The sequence below is a fragment of the Papio anubis genome, chromosome X (genome assembly GCF_008728515.1).
Source record: "Papio anubis isolate 15944 chromosome X, Panubis1.0, whole genome shotgun sequence".
Taxonomy (NCBI): domain Eukaryota; kingdom Metazoa; phylum Chordata; class Mammalia; order Primates; family Cercopithecidae; genus Papio; species Papio anubis.
In genome coordinates this window covers 96225546-96245522 of record NC_044996.1, presented here as the reverse complement: position 1 = coordinate 96245522, position 19977 = coordinate 96225546, and the positions used below count along the sequence as shown (strand labels likewise).

Here is a 19977-nt window from a genome sequence, read left to right as displayed (position 1 = left end):
GCGGGACTGCACCAGTGTATCCACAGTCCTGTCTCGGAATCATCCAGACCCTCAACTGACGTCGGGATAGCAAGGCTAGAAGCCTAGAAGCAGGGCGGCTTCCTTCGCCAGGGACCTCTGGTCTCCCATTTCCGGCCTAGTCTGCCAGCTTTTGCTGGCACGTAGGCTACCACTCTCCGGGCATCGGCTGGGGCCCTGGATCCCCCTTTGGGGCGGAGCGGGGAAGGTGTGAGTCAGCGCCACTGGGCGGGCCGGGCTAAAAAAGGTTGTTAGAACCTTTGGGCCGTGCCCCCATTTTCCGTACATGGTGAAGAACTGCAGCCGGGCTTGTGTGCACTCGCCACATACTGGGCGTTCCCCGCACGGGAGAGGCCCAGAGTTTCCTTCACCCTGCTAACAGAGCCCCGCAGCCAGGGCTTATATGGCCAGCGGGACTCCAACCGGGGTAGCCGCAAGGAAGGCACTGGCAGAGGACAGAAATGTCCAGTCACCTCCGCTGTCACCACATCCTGAGCACTCAGCCCCATCCCCCCCCCCCCAGGAGGGAAGCTGTGGTCTGACGGAATAGGCAACTTTCGCCCCTGTGGGGAGGGGACGGGGAAGGAAGAAATAATTTAAAGGATCCGAGTGCGAGAGTCCAGGTGGCCTTGGAGAGGAAAGAGGAACGGCGAAGACAAGCTGCGAGCTGGAGAGTGAAGAGGTGAACACTTGAGTGGTTAGAGCTGTAGATAGACATTGTGGGGAAGTGTGCCAGGGTGGCTTCCAGCTACCCCTGACTTAGAGCCTGGTGGAGATGTGGTTCTTCAGAAGTTAGCATAGGGCTCAAGAGCCCCAGTCCTATAAATACAGTCACACCCAAGAGACTAATAATAGTAACCCCGGCCACCATGTACTTAGTTTTATCCCTGCTACTGGCTCTATTGCAATATTTATTTTCATCTACAATAGTTGCACATCTACTCAACGATCCGAATATGTCCATTTCACAGAGGAGGAAAGTGAGGCCCAGGGAGTGCAGATAGCTTGAGAGAGGAGGATCAAAGCAAGATTTAATCAAGGCCTGATTCCCAAGTCTGTCCTCTTAATTTCACCTGCATTGAAACCCAACTGTATACATTGCGCTGTGCTAGGTACTGTGGAGATGCTGGAGGAACAAGACATACAATTTGTCTTTGTGTAGCTGATGTATGTAATGAGGGTAGACAGATGTCAGACAAAAAAGACAAGAAAATGAATAACTAAAAAACCAGGTCAGTCATGGTGGCTCACACCTGTAATCCCAGCACTTTGGGAGGCTAAGGCTGGTGGATCACAAGGTCAAGAGTTCAAGAGCAGCCTGGCCAAGATGGTGAAACACCATCTCTACTGAAAATACAAAAATTAGCCGGGTGTGGTGGCAGGTGCTTGTAATCCCAGCTACTCGGGAGGCTGAGGCAGAGAATTGCTTGAACCCAGGAGGTGGAGGGTTGCAGTGAGTCAAGATCACTTCACTGCACCCCCAGCCTGGGTGACAGAGCGCAGGAATCTGCCTCAAATACACACACACATAATAATAATAATAACTGTGACATGGTGGTTTGTGCCTGTAATCCCAGTACTTTGGGAGGCTGAGGCGAGTGGATTGTTTGAGCCTACGAGTTTGATACCAGCCTGGGCAACGTGAGAGACCTCGGTTCCCGCAAAAAGCTTAAAAATTATCTGGCCGGGCTGTGGCTCAAGCCTGTAATCCCAGCACTTTGGGAGTGCCAGGCGGTGGATCACGCAGGTCAGGAGATCGAGACCATCCTGGCTAACATGGTGAAACCCCGCCTCTACTAAAAATACAAAAAATAGCCGGCGAGGTGGTGGGCGCCTGTAGTCCCAGCTACCGGAGGTTGAGGCAGGAATGGCGGAACCCATATGGAGCTTGCAGTGAGCCGAGATCGCACCACTGCACTCCAGCCTGGCGACACAGCGCAGACTCGCCTCAAAAAAAAAAAAATTATCTGGGAGTGGTATGCCTGTAGTCCCAACTACTTGGGACTCTGAGGTGGGAAGATCACTTGAGCCCCGGAGGTCAAGGCTGCAGTGAGCCATGATTGCACCACTCCACTCTAGCTGGAATGGCAGTGAGACCTTATCTCAAAAAAAAAAAAAAAAAAAAAGGCCAGGCATGTGGCTCATGCCTGTAATCCCAACACTCCTTGGAGGCCGCCTGAGGCGGTGGTGGATCACCTGAGGCTGTGGGAGTTCAAGACTAGGCCTGACCAACATGGAGAAACCCCTGCCTCTACTAAAAATACAAAATTAGCTGGGTGTGGTGGCGCATGCCTGTAATCCCAGCTACTCGGGAGCCTGAGACAGGAGAATCGCTTGAACCCGGGAGATGGAGGTTGCAGTGAGCTGAGATCATGCCATTGCACTCCAGCCTGGGCAACAAGAGCGAAACTCCTTCTCAAAAAAAAAAAAAAAAAAAAAAAATAAATAATAAATAAATAAATTCAGAGAGAAGTGAGAGTCATGAAGCTATGAAGCTAGCAAAAGGAGGTTATATTGTGGGAGATGATGGTGGGCTTCTGGCCTCTGAAAACATAACTCTTGAGCTGGAACCTGAATGACTAGAAGCCAGGTATATGAAGCACTGAGCGAAGGGCATTGACAGCAGGGGGAATAGCAAGTGCAAAGGCGTTGAAGCGGAACCAGGTTTGTCTTGTTTCAGAAATTCAGACGTGTCCTCGCAGAGTTGGCAAGCACATATTTATCACTGGGAAAAGTATGTTTCATCCCTTCCACTATTCACTCACTCTTCAGGCAAGCGGGGCTGAAAGAGGGGAGCTCTTTCCTTAGTTTTGAGGGGCCTTGTGTTGGCAGAGAGAGCAGGCAGGCCCTTGGGTTGAATCCTCCTGGCCATCCAGTTATGATTCTCCCCCACATCAAATGAGATGAGAATAAAAACAACATCTAGTCTGGAGAGTGTGTCCCTCAGGGTAACTCTGGGATCCTGATTCCAGGAGACCAGATGCATGTCTTAAATGCAGAAATTAAGGCTGAGCTGGGGGAAATTACTTGCTCAAAATAACACACTTAGCCAGGTGCGGTGGTTCACACCTGTAATCTCAACACTTTGGGAGGCCAAGGCAGGAGGATTGCTTGAGATCAGGAGTTCAAGACCAGCCTGAGCAACATAGCGAGACCTTGTCTCTACTAAAAAATAAATACAAACAAAGTGTCTACAAATGTCACTCAGCCTTGCACCCCAGGAGCCATCCATTCATCTTGCCAGTCCCCCAGAAATAAACTTTCCTATTCCTCATGTACAATTGTGCTGACTGGCCCCTCTCTTCAGAACCAGGAAACTGAAGGCCAACATTTAGGGCTAGGACTTCCTTGGGATTGCAGAACACAGAATCAGACCTTGGGCTCTCTGGGCTCTAACACTATTACAAAAAATGTTTTTTTAAATAGAGACAAGCTCTCACTACGTTGCCCAGGCTGGTCTCAAACTCCTGAGCTGAAGTGATTCTCCCACCTCGGTCTCCCAAAGTGCTAGGATTACAGGCATGAGCCACTGCTTCCGGCCTCGGGCTCTAACACTAGAAACAATGCTTGCCCTATTTCTGAGCAACTCAGTGCTCACCAATCCCTGTTCTCACACAGCCTTTACACTGGCAGGGTCTTATCCTTATCACTGCTCAGAGGTTTATTCCACTGTCCGCAATCCATTATCCAAAACTCTGGAGAACAAAAAGCTCTGGAAACTGATGGTTTTCCCACAAGATAGACACTATTTGGTTGCAAAACCTGACCTGATCTAATGAGGAACAATTTTCTTTCTTCTTTCTGTTTTTCCTTTTTTGGAGACAGGGTCTTACTCTGTTGCCCAGGCAGGAGTGCAGTGGTCTGATCATGGTTCACTGCAGCCTTGAACTCCCGGGCTCAAGCAACCCTCCCACCTCAGCCTCCCGAGTAGTTGGGATTACAAGCACGCGCCACAATGCCTGGGCTATTTTTTTTTTCTTTTTTTCTTCCTTTTTTTTTTTTTTGAGATGGAGTCTTGCTCTGTCACCCAGGCTGGAGTGCAGTGGCACAATCTCTGCTCACTATAACCTCCACCTCCCGGGTTCAAGCAATTCTCCTGCCTCAGCCTCCTGACTAGCTGGGATTATAGGCGCGCACCACCACACCCGGCTCATTTTTTGTGTGTTTTTAGTAGAGACGGGGTTTCGCCATGTTGGTCAGGCTGGTCTCGAACTCCTGACCTCGTGATCTGCCTGCCTCGGCCTTCCAAAGTGCTGGGATTACAGGCGTGAGCCACCGTGCCCGGCTGCCTGGGCTAATTTTTAAAATTATTTGTAGAGACAGGGTCTCACTATGTTGCCAAGGTTGATCTCTAACTCCTGGGCTCAAGCGATCCTCCTGCCTGAGCCTCCCAGAGTGTTGGGATTACTGTCATGAGCCACTGTGCCCAGCGGAGGAACACTTTTCAATCCTTACCCAGTTATTGTGAACATTCATACCTTTTCTTGAAGACATACCATTTTGTTTCTTTGTTTGTTTTTGCTTTTTGTTTTTTTTTTTTTTTGAGACGGAGTTTCACTCTTGTTGCCCAGGCTGGAGTGCAATGGCGTGATCTTGGCTCACCGCAACCTCTGCCTCCCAGATTCAAGCGATTCTCCTGCCTCAGCCTTCCAAGTAGCTGGGATTACAAGCATGCATCACCATGTCCGGCTAATTTTTGTATTTTTAGTAGAAACGGGGTTTCTTCATGTTGGTCAGGCTGGTTTCGAACTCCCGACCTCAGGTGATCCACCCGCCTCAGCCTCCCAAAGTGTTGGGATTACAGGCGTGAGCCACGCGCCTGGCTTTTTTTTTTTTTTTTTTTAAACTAAACGCGACAGCTCCAAACCCCGCTGAGAGTATATGCACGGGAAAACTTTCTGAAATCAAAAATATTCTGAATTCTGGCAACACACTGGGCCACAGGTCTTTCGGATTTAACTCTGCCTAGGCCGTTTTATTCAGTTAAGGAAACTGAGTCACTCCCTCCCAAAGCCAGATTCCCGCGGTTCTAAGCTGAAGCTGTCTCGGGTGCATTTGCATTCCAAAAAGGCGAGGGGTCCCTCTATTACTACTCCTGGTACCTGGAGCTGCCAAGTACCCTGGCGACTGGGCGCCTCGGGGGCTGTGCGCCGGGCTGGGAGTATCCTTGGCGGGCGGGGCGAGGGGGCTTCCGGGGCGGCAGCCACCTGGCCCGGCTCCGGCCCCGCCCGCGTCATCTCTGCGCGGTGATTCACTCCCTCCTTCGCCCCGGGGCCCCCTTCCCGGCCAGACGGCGGGCAAGACAGCTGGGTGTGCAGCGTCCTCGAAACCACGAGCAAGCGAGCAGATCCTCCGAGGCACCACGGACTCCAGCCCATGCCATGGCGGATTCTGAGCGCCTCTCGGCCCCTGGCTGCTGGGCCGCCTGCACCAACTTCTCGCGCACCCGAAAGGGAATCCTCCTGTTTGCTGAGATTGTGAGCGACCTGGGGCAGGCGCGTGGGCAAAAGCGGGATGGGGTGGCTGGACCACGCGGAACTGGATGGTCCGGGTGAGGCAGGCACTTGGCCGGGGCGCTCGGCAGTGGGGTGCAGGTGGGTGGGTTCACGGTGAAGGCCCGAAACCCGGGGCGCAGGGCGAGTCGGTGGGGTTTGACGAAGGTTGTTGAGATCTGGTAGCCCCCGGGGTGAGGCAAGGAGCCTATAACGCATACGGAGGGCTACATGGGGGGAGCTGCGTTAACTCATCAGTGGACTCATCGAAGGGGTCCCAGGGTGCTGGGAAGTCGGGGCCTCCTGCGGCAGGGCGTGGCGCGGCCTGGACACAGGAGGGCGGGCTGGCAGCGCGCCCAGAGGCAGGGCCTGTTGGGGTGGGGCCCCCCCTCGCGCTAGTCCCGCGGTGTAGAGGGCCCCGCCCTTCGCCAATTCTTCCTTGCCCTTCTGAGGCCGGGCGGGATGTCCTTAGCTTTTCGGGGTTTCCACCCTTCTCAAAGTGGGCGCCGCCTTTGAGTCACTTGTAAAAGGGGTGCGGCGCCTTTAACGGAGTCCTGCCTCTCTGGTGTCATTCTCGCCGCTTCCCAAAGGGGTTGCTGGGGGAACCGCGTGTTCAGCCCGGGTCAAGGCCACAAAGCCGGCGTCAGTGGGGCTCACAAAACACCTGGCAGCGCCACTCCCCTCAGGCTGCCCATATCCTAGAAGGGAAAAGGGGAGGAAACTGAGGCACCCAACTCTACTTCTTACTTGCTGGGTGACCCTGGCCAAGCCATTAAACCTCTCTGCACCTCAGTTTTCTCATCTATAAATTAGAGAGAGTAATAATAGTACCCAGAACATTAGATTGTCGTGATGATTGAATTTGGAACACAGTGAGCACATAAAAAGTGTTTAGCTATTATTGCGTGTCATTTCCCCAGCGCTCATAGTCATTCGAGTACGGGACTCCTAATTTAAACCAATCTCCTCAGCCCTGGTTGCTGATTGAGGTCCCCTTTCCCATGTCACCCTTCCAGATATTATGCCTGGTGATCCTGATCTGCTTCAGTGCCTCCACACCAGGCTACTCCTCCTTGTCAGTGGTTGAGATGATCCTTGCTGCTATTTTCTTTGTTGTCTACATGTGTGACCTGCACACCAAGATACCATTCATCAACTGGCCTTGGAGTGTGAGAAGGGGTCCACAATGGCAAGGCCAGGGAGGGGTCTGGGCAGTTAGGATTGTCTGGGAACTGTGGATGCTGACTTCCCTCTTCTCCCTACACCTCACAGGATTTCTTCCGAACCCTCATAGCGGCAATCCTCTACCTGATCACCTCCATTGTTGTCCTTGTTGAGAGAGGAAACCACTCCAAAATCGTCGCAGGGGTAAAGGCCATGGGAGCAGCTCTGAAGCACAGAGGGAAGGGTTTGAGGAGCCAGGGGCCATTTCTGCCTTAGCTTCCAGCGGAAATCGTGTGGCCCACAGCAAGTCACACTTGTCCTCAGGGCATGGAGGGAAGTTTGGCACAGGACTTGCTTTTGCCTCCCAGGGTCTTCATTTGCTGTGAAGGGCAGTCCCTTGTCAGACACAAGGACCTTGGTGAGAAGTACAAACAGGTGGCCCCTTTGTCAACGCACTGGACTACCATCTGCAAGAACTTTGTCCCAAATGTAGTAAGAATTGGGGCTGGGCGCAGTGGCTCATGCCTGTATTCCCAGCACTTTGGGAGGCTGAGGCTGAGGCAGGCAGATCACTTGAGGTCAGGAGTTCAAGACCAGCCTGGCCAACATGTCGAAACCCCGTCTCTACTAAAAATACAAAAATTAGCTGGGTGTGGTGGCAGGTGCCTGTAGTCCCAGCTACTCAGGAGGCTGGGGCAGGAGAATCACTTGAACCCAGGAGACAAAGCTTGCAGCGAGTCAAGATCATGTCACTGCACTCCAGCCTGGGTGACAGATGGGTGACAGAGTGCGACTGTGTCTTAAAAAAAAAAAGTATGAATTGAATTGTGCCCCCTACGTGTAAGGCCACAGTGTGGCCTCCCTGTGTTAAGGGGTATAGGAGGAGGGAGAGTGGGGTAGGATGCATTCTCTTGGCCTTTCCCTGGGGTTCTTTGGCTTCCCAACCTGGGGCTTGAGTCCCGTCCTGTATGGGGCAGGTGCTGGAGGTGGTAAATGCAAGAAGATAAGAGACTGAGTAACCTGACTACCTAATCTAACCCTCCTCACTCCTATCCTGTCCCCCAGGTACTGGGCCTAATCGCTACGTGCCTCTTTGGCTATGATGCCTATGTCACCTTCCCCTTTCGGCAACCAAGACATACAGCAGCCCCCACTGGTAAGGGTGTGTGTGTGTTGGTTGGGGGTAAGGGGGTTGCTGAGAGGGCAGAGGAGAAAAAGAAAGGGATCTCTTAAAGGCATGAATGCCAACTCTGGTCCCGTATTGGTACTGATGGCTTTTGTACCAATAGGTACCATAAGCTTCAGTATTCTTGTGTGTAAAATGTTCATAGACTTTGGATCTTGTTTTTAAAAAATGGGCATATAGATTCAGCCAATGCTTTCTCTCTTTTCCTCACCTGCAGACCCCGCAGATGGCCCGGTGTAGGCGAGCTCCCTTCATTTCCCTCTGCAATCTGCAAATAACTCCTCCATTGAAATAACTCCTCCCCACCCCAACAACAATATTCCCAGCCAACCAACTCCCACCCCCTCATAGAGGTAAAAGTGCCTTAATTGGGAGACTTTTGTCTTCCAGCCTGCCAATCAACCCTCCTGGGTGTGGCCACCATACGCCTGTGCCTAGGTCCTCCTTCTGCAGGATCCAATAGGAGACATCAGTTCTGCCTGAACCATGCCCCTACCTAAGTCACAAAATGAGGGAAGGGGGGAGTTAGATTTCAGAGTCAAGTCCCCAGGTTGGGACCCACTCCAAATAATCTCCTCGGTGTGGGCGGTGGTTCTGTAGAGGGATAAATGAATAATAAACATTGTTAAAATATATGATAATGAAATGATAATGAATAAAGTAATCCTTTCATCAAATGTGGATAAATTTCAAGCATCAGGAGGGGGAAATGGGGTGGAAACAGCTGGGGCAAGGAGGCAAAGAAGCCAGGCCTGTTTTACAACAAATATTAAATTACTTCAATAATACAAATGAAAGTCCTGGTGCGGTGGCTCATGCCTGTAATCCCAGTCCTTTGGGAGGCAGCGGGAGGATTGCTTGAGCTCAGGAGTTCTAGACCAGCCTGGGCAGCATGGTGAAATCCCATCTCTACCAAAAAATTAAAAAATTAGCTGGCACGCTGACACGAGCCAGGAGTCCCAGCTACTTGGGAGGCTGAGGTGGGAGGATCACTTAAGCCCAAAACTTTTGAGGCTGCAGTGAGCCGTGATCATACCACTGCACTCCAGCCTGGGCAATAGAGCAGATCATGTCTCTAAAACAGAAACAAAAATAGAAACAGACAAAGGAGGGAGGAAGAGGATTTATGACTTGGGTTGTAGGGGCGGGGTGTGGGGGTGAGGGGCATGGGCCTCATCATCTACTCTGACTGGAGAATGGAGCCCCCTCCAGGAAGGCCTGCCTTCAAGCCACGATGCAGTTCTTGTCTCGGGTCTGTCGGGTCTGTCGAGGCATCCCTGGGCGAGAGTCCCTGGGGAGCGATAAAGATGGGGAGTTGAAGGTCTCCGTTGCATTGTCCTGAGCAGGCATGGGCCTGCACAAATGCGGGGGCAGAGGGATGCGCTCTCCTAGGAAGAAGCCATCATCCTCTGAGGATTCGGAACTGGAACTGGAGGGCGAGCTGGAGCAAGATCCCGAGTCTGACCCTGATCCCGCGTCACACTGATAGTGGCGACGTCTGCTTGGGTGGCGGTGGTGGTGGTGGTGATGGTGATGGTGATTATGACGGTGGCGGTGACGGCTGGGGGCCCTGGGTGGGGGACTGCGTGGCCTGCGGCGCTGGGCCGGGGGTGCACTCAGGGTCCGGCGCGGACCTCCTTCAGACACGAGAGGGTCGCGGAAGCTGACGCGTGGGGTGCTCTGGCGACCGAAGGCACTATCATCTGGGCGCAGGTTAGGCTGGCCGGGGGACTCTGGGGGCGGCTCGGGGGCACTGCGGAGCCCCAGCTCCGGCATGGAGTGGCGGTGGGGAGCCCCTCTCAGAAAGCGGGAAGGCTCCTCGGGGCCTATAGCTGTTAAAGGGGAGACAGAGCGACTCCTTGTATCTGCCCTCCCACTGGCCCCCTTCTGAGGGGAGGCCTGCGAAAGGGCCTTCTTTCCTCCACTAAGACTGGGAAAGTGGGGGCAGGGGTCGGAGAAGGGCAGGGAGGTGGGGAGTCTGGGAAGTGTGAGGCCTGGAGCAGGCTCTGGGTGGAGAGAGGGTTGGAAGGAAGAACACGGAGCAAGATGGGACTGGTGTGGGGGGCGTGGCCAGGGCACGGGGCGTGGCCAGGACACTGAGGGTGCCTTCGGATGGAAGCGGTGTGGCATAGTTTGGAGTAAATTTGGTTTGCGATAAATGGAGTGGGGCCTGACTGCAGAGGATGAAGAGTGACCAGCTGGAGAAGAGGAAGAGGAACTTGGGGTCAAGCAGAGACAAGTTGAGGTAGGGGACCGGCCCTGTATTGACAGGGTGGAACCAGGGTTCACGAGGCAGGTGTAGTTTGGGATGGAGACCAGGCCTGGAATGGTGTGGGGAAGGAGGATGAGCTGAGAAATGGGCGGGCCCAGGGATGCAGCAGGTGAAGGGTCTGGGACAGTCAAGGAGGAAGGGCCAGGGTTGAGGCAGGGGCAAGGAGGTAGGGTTGACTGGGCTGTGGCTGGGTGTGGCTGGAGGGTTAGCTCACCTGGCGCTGACTCCGTGCAGGTGCCTTTGGTGGTGGTCTCTGATGCCCCTTCTGCAGCAGAGAAAGAGGCTGTGGAGGCTGCAAGTGGGGCTGTAACAGTGCCGGCACTCCAGCTGCGGCGGCCCGGTCCTGGAGCCGTGGGCTCGGACCCAAGGCTGCAGGCTCGAGAGCAGAAGATTAGGCCTCGGCGTGGCAGGAATGGACGGCCCAGCAGGGCCCGCCCACAGCGACTACAGCAGAAGCAGCGGTCTGAGGCATGCCAGTGCTGGCCCTCGTAAGCCATCTGGCCTTGGTCCAGGCCTGTGGGGAACCACCAGGGAGAAAAACTGAGGCAGAACCCCCAGGCATACCCCCACCTCTCGTGAATGAGTCCCTTCTCAGGAAGAGGTGGAGAATCCCAGGCAGGGCACCCCTAGGTGCCTTCCTCCCTCCTCCAGAATGGGGCCCTTTTGGAGAAAGCAGGAAACAGGTTTTGGTTCTCTCCTGGAGACTGGCTGGTGAACCTCTCTCTCACTCCTCCCTTTCTTTCACAGGGTGCTCTCTCCCAGAGCCAGGTGGGCATTGGACTCTAAGATTCGGGCCAGGCTTAGACATTAAGGGGTGGCTCCAGGCGGAAGGAGAATGGAAGGCTTGGCCTGAACAGGAGGCTTGGCTGGTAGGGGCAGGGCTTAACAGGTGGGGAGTGGCCCTAGTGAGAAAGGAGTGGTTCTCAGAGGGTAGGGTGTAGCTGGAAGCTAGGTCTGACCTAGGCTGATACAGGAGAGTGGAGGAGAACCGGGCACAGCTTGGGGTGGTGGAGGCTAGGGGTAGGGGGAGCCCTGGGGCTGGAATTAGAGCACGAGCACCCTCTGGAGGTGGGTGTAGACATGTGGTGGTGGCCTAGCATTGTGTAGGTGGGGTTTAGAAAGCATGGCATAGTGGGGACATTGGGAGTGGGACTTGCAGCCAAGCATACAGGCCTATAGTGTTGGGGCTGGACAAAGTACAGGGCACAGTGGAGGATGGGGCCTGGAGGACAGGAGGAGTCCTGGTGGGGTAGGGCTGTGGCCCAGCTGTCCATCCATCCCTCTGTCCAGTCCCACCGCATTCACCCACCGATGTGCTCCCCACAGCCATCACAGTACTCCGCATGGCGGGCCTCGTAGCAGGTGCAGCAGTGGGGGCGGCTCTGACGCATGACGTAGCGCTGCCCTCCTAGGGAAGCTTCACACTCAAAGCAGCAGAAGTGATCCATGTGCCAGTGGCGGCCCTCAGCCTCCGTGCACTCAGGGGAGAAGATGATCTGCGGGACGCAGGCCATCTGTGGCTGTCAGATGAGCCTGCTCCTGGCCCTGCCCACCCACCCTCCACTCCCACCCCTGGGCAGGGAGGCCCAAACCTCGTCACAGGCTTGGCAGCGTGGACGCAGGCATTCGGCATGGTGACGCCCGCAGTAGACCTTGCCAGCATGGTAGAAGTAGATGAGGTCAACCAGCAGTTCCCGGCATGTGGTGCACACGAAGCACTGTGGGTGCCAGCAGGCACCCAGGCCTGCACGGCTGGCAAACACTGCAATATCTCCACCTCCAATCTGCTTCCCACACTGCCACGAGACAAGCACCAAGATGGTTACCATTACCGTCACCAAGATGGTCAGATGGATGGGGTCAGCCAAAGTATGTTACACTTGGGCCTTTCCCACGGTGAACCTTTGTGACCAGCCCCACCCACGGGGTAACTTTGACACAGGCCCTGCCTATACCAGGGATGGGGTTGGGTGGTACCTTAGAGACTGACCCTGCTCATGGGGGAAGCCATAGAGACAGGCCCTACCCATGGTGGGTGGCCTTACAGGCAAGCCTCCCTCATCAGGGGTGGGGAAGACAGACAGGCCAGGCCTAATGGGGGAAACCACAGAGACAGTCTCCACCCACCGGGACCTTAGCAATAGATCTCACCTAACAGTAGGATCTAAGGACAGGCCCTGCCCACCACTGGGCCCTGCAGACAGGCCCTGCCACTGTGGGTCAGCTCTTGAGGACAAGTTCTGACCACAGGAGGGCCAAAGAGACAGCCCATGCCCCATGTCCACTGCACAGAGGGGGAGAAAAACACACTAGGTCCTCCTTACAGATAAACCCTACACGACAGTGGGATCGATGAGACAGGTTCCTGTCTACCAGGGGTTGCCTTAGAGGCAGTCCCTGCCCAACAGTGAGATGTGAGGAACAGACCCCGCCCACAAGAGGGGACCCTAGAGACAGCTCACTGGGGCTTAAGGTGCAGGCCTCATCTTCCCAGTGCTTGGAAGATGTGTCCTGCTCCCCAGGGCTTGGACCAGAGGCACTGCTCACTCGCTGAGGCCCTCCACAGCTCACCTCCTCACAGATGGCCCCAGTGATGGTCACCGGGAAGATGCGCACGATGCCACGCCCCAGATTCTCCCGCTTCCGCTGCTGGCTAAAGGCTCGGAGCTCTTTCTTTTCCTCCTCTTCCAGTGCTGTGCAGTACTGTGCCTGGGAGGGGAAGGCATCTCCCAGGCTCCTCCCTTGATGCCTGTTCCTGCCTCTCTTCCAGACTTCATCCATGTCCCGAAAGTTTACTTCTAGGTCTTTCTATAGATGGTGCCTCCTGCCTGAAGTACCCACCTCTACCCAGCTGTGGTTTTGCCAAAGAATGTCCCCTGATGACCCCTGCCTGTCTGAACCACTCACCTCAGATCAGCTCACCCTTCCTCCTCTGACCCTGCCCTGCACTGGCCCAGGCTATGCCCTGTGCCTGGCATGCCCTTCCTGTCTTCTCTCTCCTCACCTCACTGTCGTGTGGGGGCAGCTGGTGCAGCAGCTGCTTGATCCTGTATTTCTCTCCAGGACTGTTGACGTAGGGGACCTTATCCTCTGGGAGGCAGCTGAAGAACTGATATACCTGGGAGGACACAGAAGTGGGAGAAAACAACTGAAATGAGAGGTGAGTTGGGATACAGTGAGATGGCGGGTCCCTATTTCTCTGAGAAAATGAAAGGCATCAGGAGAGACCTTCTGACTTCCCCATCTCTCCTTCCTAAATGCAGATCATTTCCCTCAGCTCCCAGCTCCCAAACACGCTGAGGGTTCCTGCATGTCTTGACCTCACTTCCTCCTCCAGCTGCTGATCCACTTTTTTTTTTTTTTTTTTTTTTTTTTTGAGACGGAGTCTCGCTCTTTGCCCAAGCTGGAGTGCAGTGGCGTGATCTAGGCTCACTGCAACCTCTGCCTCCTGGGTTCAAGCGATTCTCCTGCCTCAGCCTCCTGAATAGCTGGGATTACAGGCATGAGCCACTGCTCCTGGTCTACTGGTACACTTTTCTTTTTCCCTTTAGAGGAAAATTCCTCAAAAAGTTATGAGCACTTGTGTTCACTCCACTTCCTCTCCTTCCAATCTCTCTTGAGCCTACTCGAGGCAGGCTTCCGTTCCCATCCCTCTTCCAAAGCTGTCAAGGTCATCGATGACTTCCCCATTGTTAAAATAATAGTTCAGGTCTCAGTCGTCATCAGACTTGATGATGGCAGCACTGCACCAGGCTGACCACTCTCTCTTCCTGGAAACATTTTCTTCCCTTGGCTTCCAGGACACCACACAGTTCAGGTTTTTCTTCCACCTTATTGGCTGCTCCTTCTTTGCCCCTGTTTTGTCTTCTCCTCAACTAGCTGACCCCTAAATGCGGGAGGATCCTAGGACTCAGCTCTTGGTCCTCTTGCCTCTGTCTACATTCAGTTTCTTGGAAATTACACTCAACCTTATGGCTGTAAAAATCATTTACTTGGCTAATGTGTCACCTCCAGCCTGTGACACATAATGACAAACACATACGTCCAGCTCTGTAACTTATCCCTTGAGTTCCAGGCAATGTGGCTATTTAGAAGTCTAACAGGCATCTCAAACTCCAGATGACCAGAACTAAACTTATGCTCTTACCCCTTAAACTCACTCCTGTCTTGGCCTCCCCCACATCAGTTAATCTACCTATCCTCAGAGTCATCTTTCACTCCTCTTTCTCCCACCCCCACAAGCAAATCCTCTGAGCGCTACTTCCAAAATATAGGCTGAGCACCGTGGCTCACACCTGTAATCCCAGCACTTTAGGAGGCCCAGGGGGAAGATAGCTTGAGCCCAGGAGTCCAAGACCACCCTGGGCAACATGGCAAAACCCCATCTCTACAAAAAATACAAAAATCATCCAGGCGTGGTGATGCATGCCTGTAGTCCCAGCTACTTGGGAGAGAGTGAGACTCTCTCTCTCTCTCTTTATTGAAATGGAATTTCACTCTTGTTGCCCAGGCTGGAGTGCAATGGCATGATCTGGGCTCCATGCAACCTCTGCCTCCCGGGTTCAAGCAATTCTGCTTCAGCCTCCCGAGTAGCATGCGCCACCACGCCTGGCTAATTGTTTTGTATTTTTAGTAGAGACCAGGTTGTTTCTCCATGTTGGTCAGGCTGGGCTCAAACTCCCGACCTCAGGCGATCTGCCCGCCTCAGCCTCCCAAAGTGCGGGGGATTACAGGCGTGAGCTCACTGCAACCTCTGCCTCCTGGGTTCAAGGAATTCTTGTGGCTCAGCCTCCTGAGTAGCTGGGATTACAGGCTTCTGCCATCATGCCAGGCTAATTTTTGTATTTTTAGTAGAGATGGGTTTTCACTATGTTGGCCAGGCTGGTCTCAAACTCCTGACCTCAAGTGATCCACTCGCCTTGGCCTCCCAAAGTGCTGGGATTACAGGTGTGAGCCACCATGCTGGCCTCTTTCTCTGTCTGTCTGTCTCTCTCTCTCCATATATATATAACTCCTTTCACTGCCAGCGCCATCATCATCAGGTTCCTCACTGGTCTCCTGATTCCACCCTTATTCTTCCAGGCTGTCCTCTGCTCACAACCCTCTTGCGACTTAAAGTCCTCTCCATAGCCCCTGCCACATCTCTGACCTGATCTCCAGCTGGTCTCCCCCTTGCTCACTCTGCTTCAGCAGCACTGGCCTTGCCGTCCCTTACATATGCCAAGCACACTCCTGCCTCAGGACCTTGGCATTAGCTATGCCCTTTGCCTGCGTGAGTCACTGTAACCTTAGATATCTGCATGGCTCACTTCTCACCTCCTTTCAGGCGGCTCCACCATTACATTCTCACAGAGGCTTATTCTGGGCACCCTATTTACAATTCTAGTGTCTCTCTCCCTCCCTCCCTCCCTGTTCACCCCACATTCCTTGCTTTTTAATTCCATAGCCCTTATACCATTTGACATATATTTACAGGTTTGTTTATTGGGTGTTCCTCCTTTCCAGAATCTACCCTCCACCTGGGCAGTTTTTTTTTTTTTTTTTTTTTAAGGAGTATCACTCTGTTGCCCAGGCTGGAGTGCAGTGGGACGATCTCAGCTCACTGCAACCTCTGCTTCCTGGGTTCAAACAATTCTCCTGCCTCAGCCTCCTAAGTAGCTAGGATTACAGGTGTACACCACCACACCCAGCTAATTTTTGTACTTTTAGTAGAGACGGGGTTTTGCCATGTTGGCCAGGCTGGTCTCAAACTCCTGACCTCAAGTAATCCACCCGAATCAGCCTCCCAAAGTGCTGGGTTTACAGGCGTGAGCCACCACGCCTGTGGGCAGATATGTTATTTTGTGTTTTGCTCACTGCTGTGTCCTCAGTGCCTATAACAGTGTCTCACATGCAGTAAGTGCCCCATAACTGTGTGTTGAATGACTCAATCAACGAAGTCATGTGGTGAATGAAGTGCTGGGAGGGTAGAACAGGGAGTGGGACCAGGCATGGTGGCTTGCTCTTGTAATCTCAGCACTTTGGGAGGCCGAGGCAGGATCACTTGAGCCCAGGAGTTCAACACCAGCCTGGGCAACAAGGGAGACCCTGTCTCTGCAAAAAATTTTTAAAAATAGCCAGTCATGGTGGCATGCGCCTGCAGTCCCAGCTATAAGGGAGGCTGTGGTGGGCAACAGAGTGAGGCCCTGTCTCAAAAACAAACAATCAAAAACAATAGGATTGGGGTGAACAGGCCCTGAGCAACTGGTCCCTCAGTCACCCAAGGTATGGGGGGCTCATCACTCCTCGATCACAGACGGGCCAGAAGGACCCTCGGTCTGGCTGCACACTCTAGCATAGCCCCAGAAATAGGTTCCCACCTGAGTGTGTGTGTGTGTGTGTGTGTGTATGTGAGCATTAGTGTGCAACCACTGGACAGCAAGAGTGGAGGGCTGGCCTCTGGTCACCTGCTCCGGCTTAAGGCCTGGGGGCACCCAGGCATACTCCTCCGATGCACAGCCTGAGTCGTCGTCGGAGATGGAGTGGCGCTGGAAGTCCGAGATTAGCCGGCACATGATGCGTTCCAGGTCCACAGGCACCGCGTGCACTGCGTGCTCCTCCCGCGGGCATTTGCAATGCTGGCAGATCTTTCTGAGAGGGCCGGGATGGCGGTCAGTTACTAAGGGGTCGCCCACCTGAACCCCTCGGCAGCCCAGGTCCAACGGAGGAGCCGGGACATGCAGATTATCACCACCAAAGGGCTGTGAGCAGGGACGGGGATCTGGGCCTGGGGGCGGGGCTGCAGGAGGTGGGCCTGTAAGCCAGGGAGTGGCTGGGCTGTGAGCCAGAGGACAGGTCGTGGGGAGTGGGACGCTTTGTGGGGAAACTTTCACTAGACACAGGCATCTAACCTGTGGTGAGGCTCTGAACTTGTGGGCTCTGAGCCTGTGGGTAGGGCCTGAGTCTGGGGGCTGTAGGCGCTGTCTATTGGGTGCAGGGCTCCAGCAGGAGGATAGGACGCTGGGCCTGGGAGAGTAGGTCTGAGTCTAAGAGGGGTGCTGGAGGCCAATGGGCAGCGCTCAGCGCTAGGGACGAAGAATCTCCCTAGGGATGCGACTCAGCGGCTACAGTAGAACTCTTCTAGGGGCGGGGCTGCATGGTGGGTGGAGCCCTCCTGGGAACCGGACTTTTGGGAATGAGTTAGGGGGCGGGGCTCTGAATCTGAGCCTGAGGCTCTTTTCCCAACTGCGATCCCTCTGTAGGCGGAGCTCAAGCGTAGGGGCGTGGCCTAAGCCTCCTGGATTCCCCCCCGAAGGCGGAGCTCTGAAAAAGGCGAGGCCCTTTAGGGGAGCCACTTACCTCCAGCCGTGGAGCAGGAAGCCGGGGCACTGCTCCCTGCAGGAGTTGCAGGGCTGGCCCCGGTCTGGGTCCTCTGCCTCTGGAGGCTGCAGTGGGCGGGAGCAGATGCAGGGCCGGGTGAAGCGCGGAAGCAGGGAAGGAGAAGTCAACGCCCGCCCCTCCACTTCATTGCCCGCGACCGCACGCTGGGGCCTGTCTTACCTGGGCAGCGCTGGGCAGGCTGGGACAGCGCCCAGAGTGCGGGGGAGCGGGACACAACCGAGGCAGAGGCGGGGCAGTTGAAGCCACCTCCTTATATGTCCCCTTTTCAGGGAATTCCCCTCCCTAGGCTGGCCTCGAACCCCCCCTTCCCGTCCGCCCCTAGCCTCAGACACCTCCCACCAGCCTTAGATCCTTCCAGGGCTCAAGCATCTCCCCGAGAATTCAGAGTATTCTCCCCACTAGGGCACACAGCCCCTACTCTGGGCATCCTCTCCCAGGCTTCATCCTGGTTCCCTCTCCATCTACGCCGCCAGCAGCACTCCAGTTCCACAGGGTAGGAGATGAGACCCCATCCTTCCTTGAGATCCCCACGTGAACCCCTGCCCCTCTCTTCACAAGCTCAGGAGCTCCTCCCCCAAACCCTGGCCTCATGCCCTGATACCCAAGGAACTGGGGACCCTTCCCCAAGATCTCAGGAGGTGCCTGCTGAGAAACCCCCATCCCAATAAACCCCCATCCCAAGAAACGTTGGCCTTTACCCCGCCTATCCTAGGGCTATTTATTCCTTCTCTGGACCACCAAACCCAGACCCCACATTCCCAGGTCAGAGACCCACTCCAAAGGAAGTGAAAGACCGTCCTGTCTAAGAAGTCAAAAACTCCCTTGCTCAGGCGGAACCCTGGAAGCCTTGTTCCCCCAAATCCCAGTCTCTTGACCGTCAGCATTTCGGCATCCCAGGAGTGTAGGACTCCATCCGTCCGTCCACATTCCTCCAAGGTACTGTGTCCTTTAGAAACTGAGGAGGTCCGCCGGGCGCGGTGGCTCACGCCTATAATCCCGGCACTTTGGGAGGCCGAGGTGAGCGGATCACCTGAGGTCAGGAGTTTGAGACCAGCCTGACCAACATGGTGAAACCCTGTCTGTACTAAAAATACAAAAATTAGCCAGGCGTTGTGGTGGGCGCCTGTAATCCCAGGTACATGGGAGGCTGAAGCAGTAGAATCGCTTGAACCCAGGAGGCGGAGGTTGCAGTGAGCTGAGACAGCGCCACTGCACTCCAGCCTGGGTGACAGAGAAAGACTCCGTCAAAAAAAAAAAAAAAAAAAAAAAAAAAGAAGCTCAGGAGGTTCCTGCTCAACCTAAGTCCCCAGGACCCAGTCCTCTGGCCCTCAGGATTCCCTCCCACAGTTCACAAGAGAGGGGTCCCCACCAGCTCCCAGGAGTGCTGATGAAAGTGTGCGGAGAGGTGATTAGGGGGTTTGGGCCACCAGATCTACACCTTCCTCCATCCATTCGCCTCCAGCAGCCCCAGCCCCAGGTCTGGGAATGCAGGGGATGGGATTCCAAGACCCTCTGTGGGGCACCTATTCACTATGCCTATCAATTGCCCCCTCGCCCGGGCCTCAATTTACCCCCGACCCCCACCGCTGCCCTGACTCCCGCTCACCGCACGCCCGGAGCGGCGCCTCCGGGACCCACGCGCGAACATGGCGCGCCCGGGCAGGGTCAAGCCAGGCCGGGTCAAGCGAATGTAATCCTTGGGACCGTCAGGCCACCGCGCGTCCGGCCTGGGAGCTCGGTTCCGTAAACCTGACACCCTCGTGGGAGGAGCGCGCCCCGCAGGGCCCGCCCTTGGGCATGTGGTCTCTCCGCTGCCACGGCGCCCCCTGCCTAAAGGTGAGCTGCACGCAGCCCCGGGTGCCCCGCGGGAAAGGCCCCTGCCCTCCCGCTCTGGGCCAGTGCGGGGCGTCACAAGGCACGACCCCCAGAACCCCGGTGTGCCACGTAGCCTCTCACGGGACCTGGGGCTTGAGGGCTCTGTAGTGGAGGATGGGGAGACTCGGAGGTGGCCAACTGGACTGAGAGGGGTGGCGCGCTAGGGTGCTTGTGTTGACATTTTGTGTCGATTTATTTCGGATGCTTATTTGGGAGAGGGGTTAAAGACATCTCTTGGCTCCTCCCCACTGGTGAGGCTCCGAGGGTCTCCTCGATGAATGCTGTAACAATGGCCCCCAACCTCACCCGCGGCCCCAGCTGGTGCTCGCTGGGAACCTGGGAACCTGGCCCTAGCCACTAGAGAGCTAGATCTTATACGCACTCCTCCCTTCTCATTCCCCTCTCAGAGCCAGGCCAGGTTCCAAAGCCCTCCTCCCCTCTCTCCCCTCATCCTTATAAGCCTAGCTGTCCAGCCCCGCCCCCGCCCCCAAGTCCTGAGAAGTACCTCTTAAAGCCTTCCCTCCCTCACCTCCATTTTTCTCTCTCCAGTTATCCTCTTCCCCAGCTCAGTTCCAGGGCTGGGAGCCTCT

The 19977-nt window shown here is 55.0% G+C and overlaps 2 protein-coding genes across 3 annotated transcripts; one reads left to right on the top strand and one right to left on the bottom strand.

The window, feature by feature from the left end:
- Nucleotides 1–4778: 4778 nt before the first annotated feature.
- PLP2 (proteolipid protein 2) lies at nt 4779–8537 on the top strand. The gene is made up of 5 exons (XM_021932741.2): nt 4779–5495; nt 6527–6679; nt 6783–6878; nt 7740–7830; nt 8078–8537. The coding sequence occupies exons 1-5, from the start codon at nt 5400–5402 to the stop codon at nt 8098–8100; spliced, it is 459 nt and encodes a 152-aa protein (XP_021788433.1). The 5' UTR covers nt 4779–5399; the 3' UTR covers nt 8101–8537.
- On the bottom strand, nt 8525–19404 carry PRICKLE3 (prickle planar cell polarity protein 3). 2 transcript variants are annotated; one of them, XM_003917698.5, is made up of 9 exons: nt 19119–19393; nt 17471–17556; nt 16579–16762; nt 13137–13250; nt 12704–12841; nt 11725–11928; nt 11442–11628; nt 10347–10646; nt 8525–9692 (listed from the first exon to the last, which is right to left on the bottom strand). In XM_003917698.5, exons 1-9 carry the CDS (start codon nt 19158–19160, stop codon nt 9085–9087), a joined length of 1863 nt encoding a protein of 620 aa, XP_003917747.1. In that variant the 5' UTR covers nt 19161–19393; the 3' UTR covers nt 8525–9084. The 2 variants fall into 2 exon arrangements, with proteins under 2 accessions (XP_003917747.1, XP_031516746.1); XM_031660886.1 differs by lacking the exon at nt 12704–12841 and having other exon boundaries at nt 19119–19404.
- Nucleotides 19405–19977: the final 573 nt, after the last annotated feature.

Excerpts from the sequence above, each read along its gene's own strand:
- PLP2 (XM_021932741.2), top strand. The coding sequence starts at position 5,400 with ATGGCGGATTCTGAGCGCCTCTCGGCCCCTGGCTGCTGGGCCGCCTGC. Across the intron at positions 5,496-6,526 it reads TCCTCCTGTTTGCTGAGATT|ATATTATGCCTGGTGATCCT; the intron begins GTGAGCGACCTG and ends TCACCCTTCCAG. Across the intron at positions 6,680-6,782 it reads TCATCAACTGGCCTTGGAGT|GATTTCTTCCGAACCCTCAT; the intron begins GTGAGAAGGGGT and ends TACACCTCACAG.
- PRICKLE3 (XM_003917698.5), bottom strand. The coding sequence starts at position 19,160 with ATGTTCGCGCGTGGGTCCCGGAGGCGCCGCTCCGGGCGTGCG. Across the intron at positions 12,842-13,136 it reads TGCCCCCACACGACAGTGAG|GCACAGTACTGCACAGCACT; the intron begins GTGAGGAGAGAG and ends TTCCCCTCCCAG. Across the intron at positions 11,629-11,724 it reads GCTGCCAAGCCTGTGACGAG|ATCATCTTCTCCCCTGAGTG; the intron begins GTTTGGGCCTCC and ends TGCGTCCCGCAG.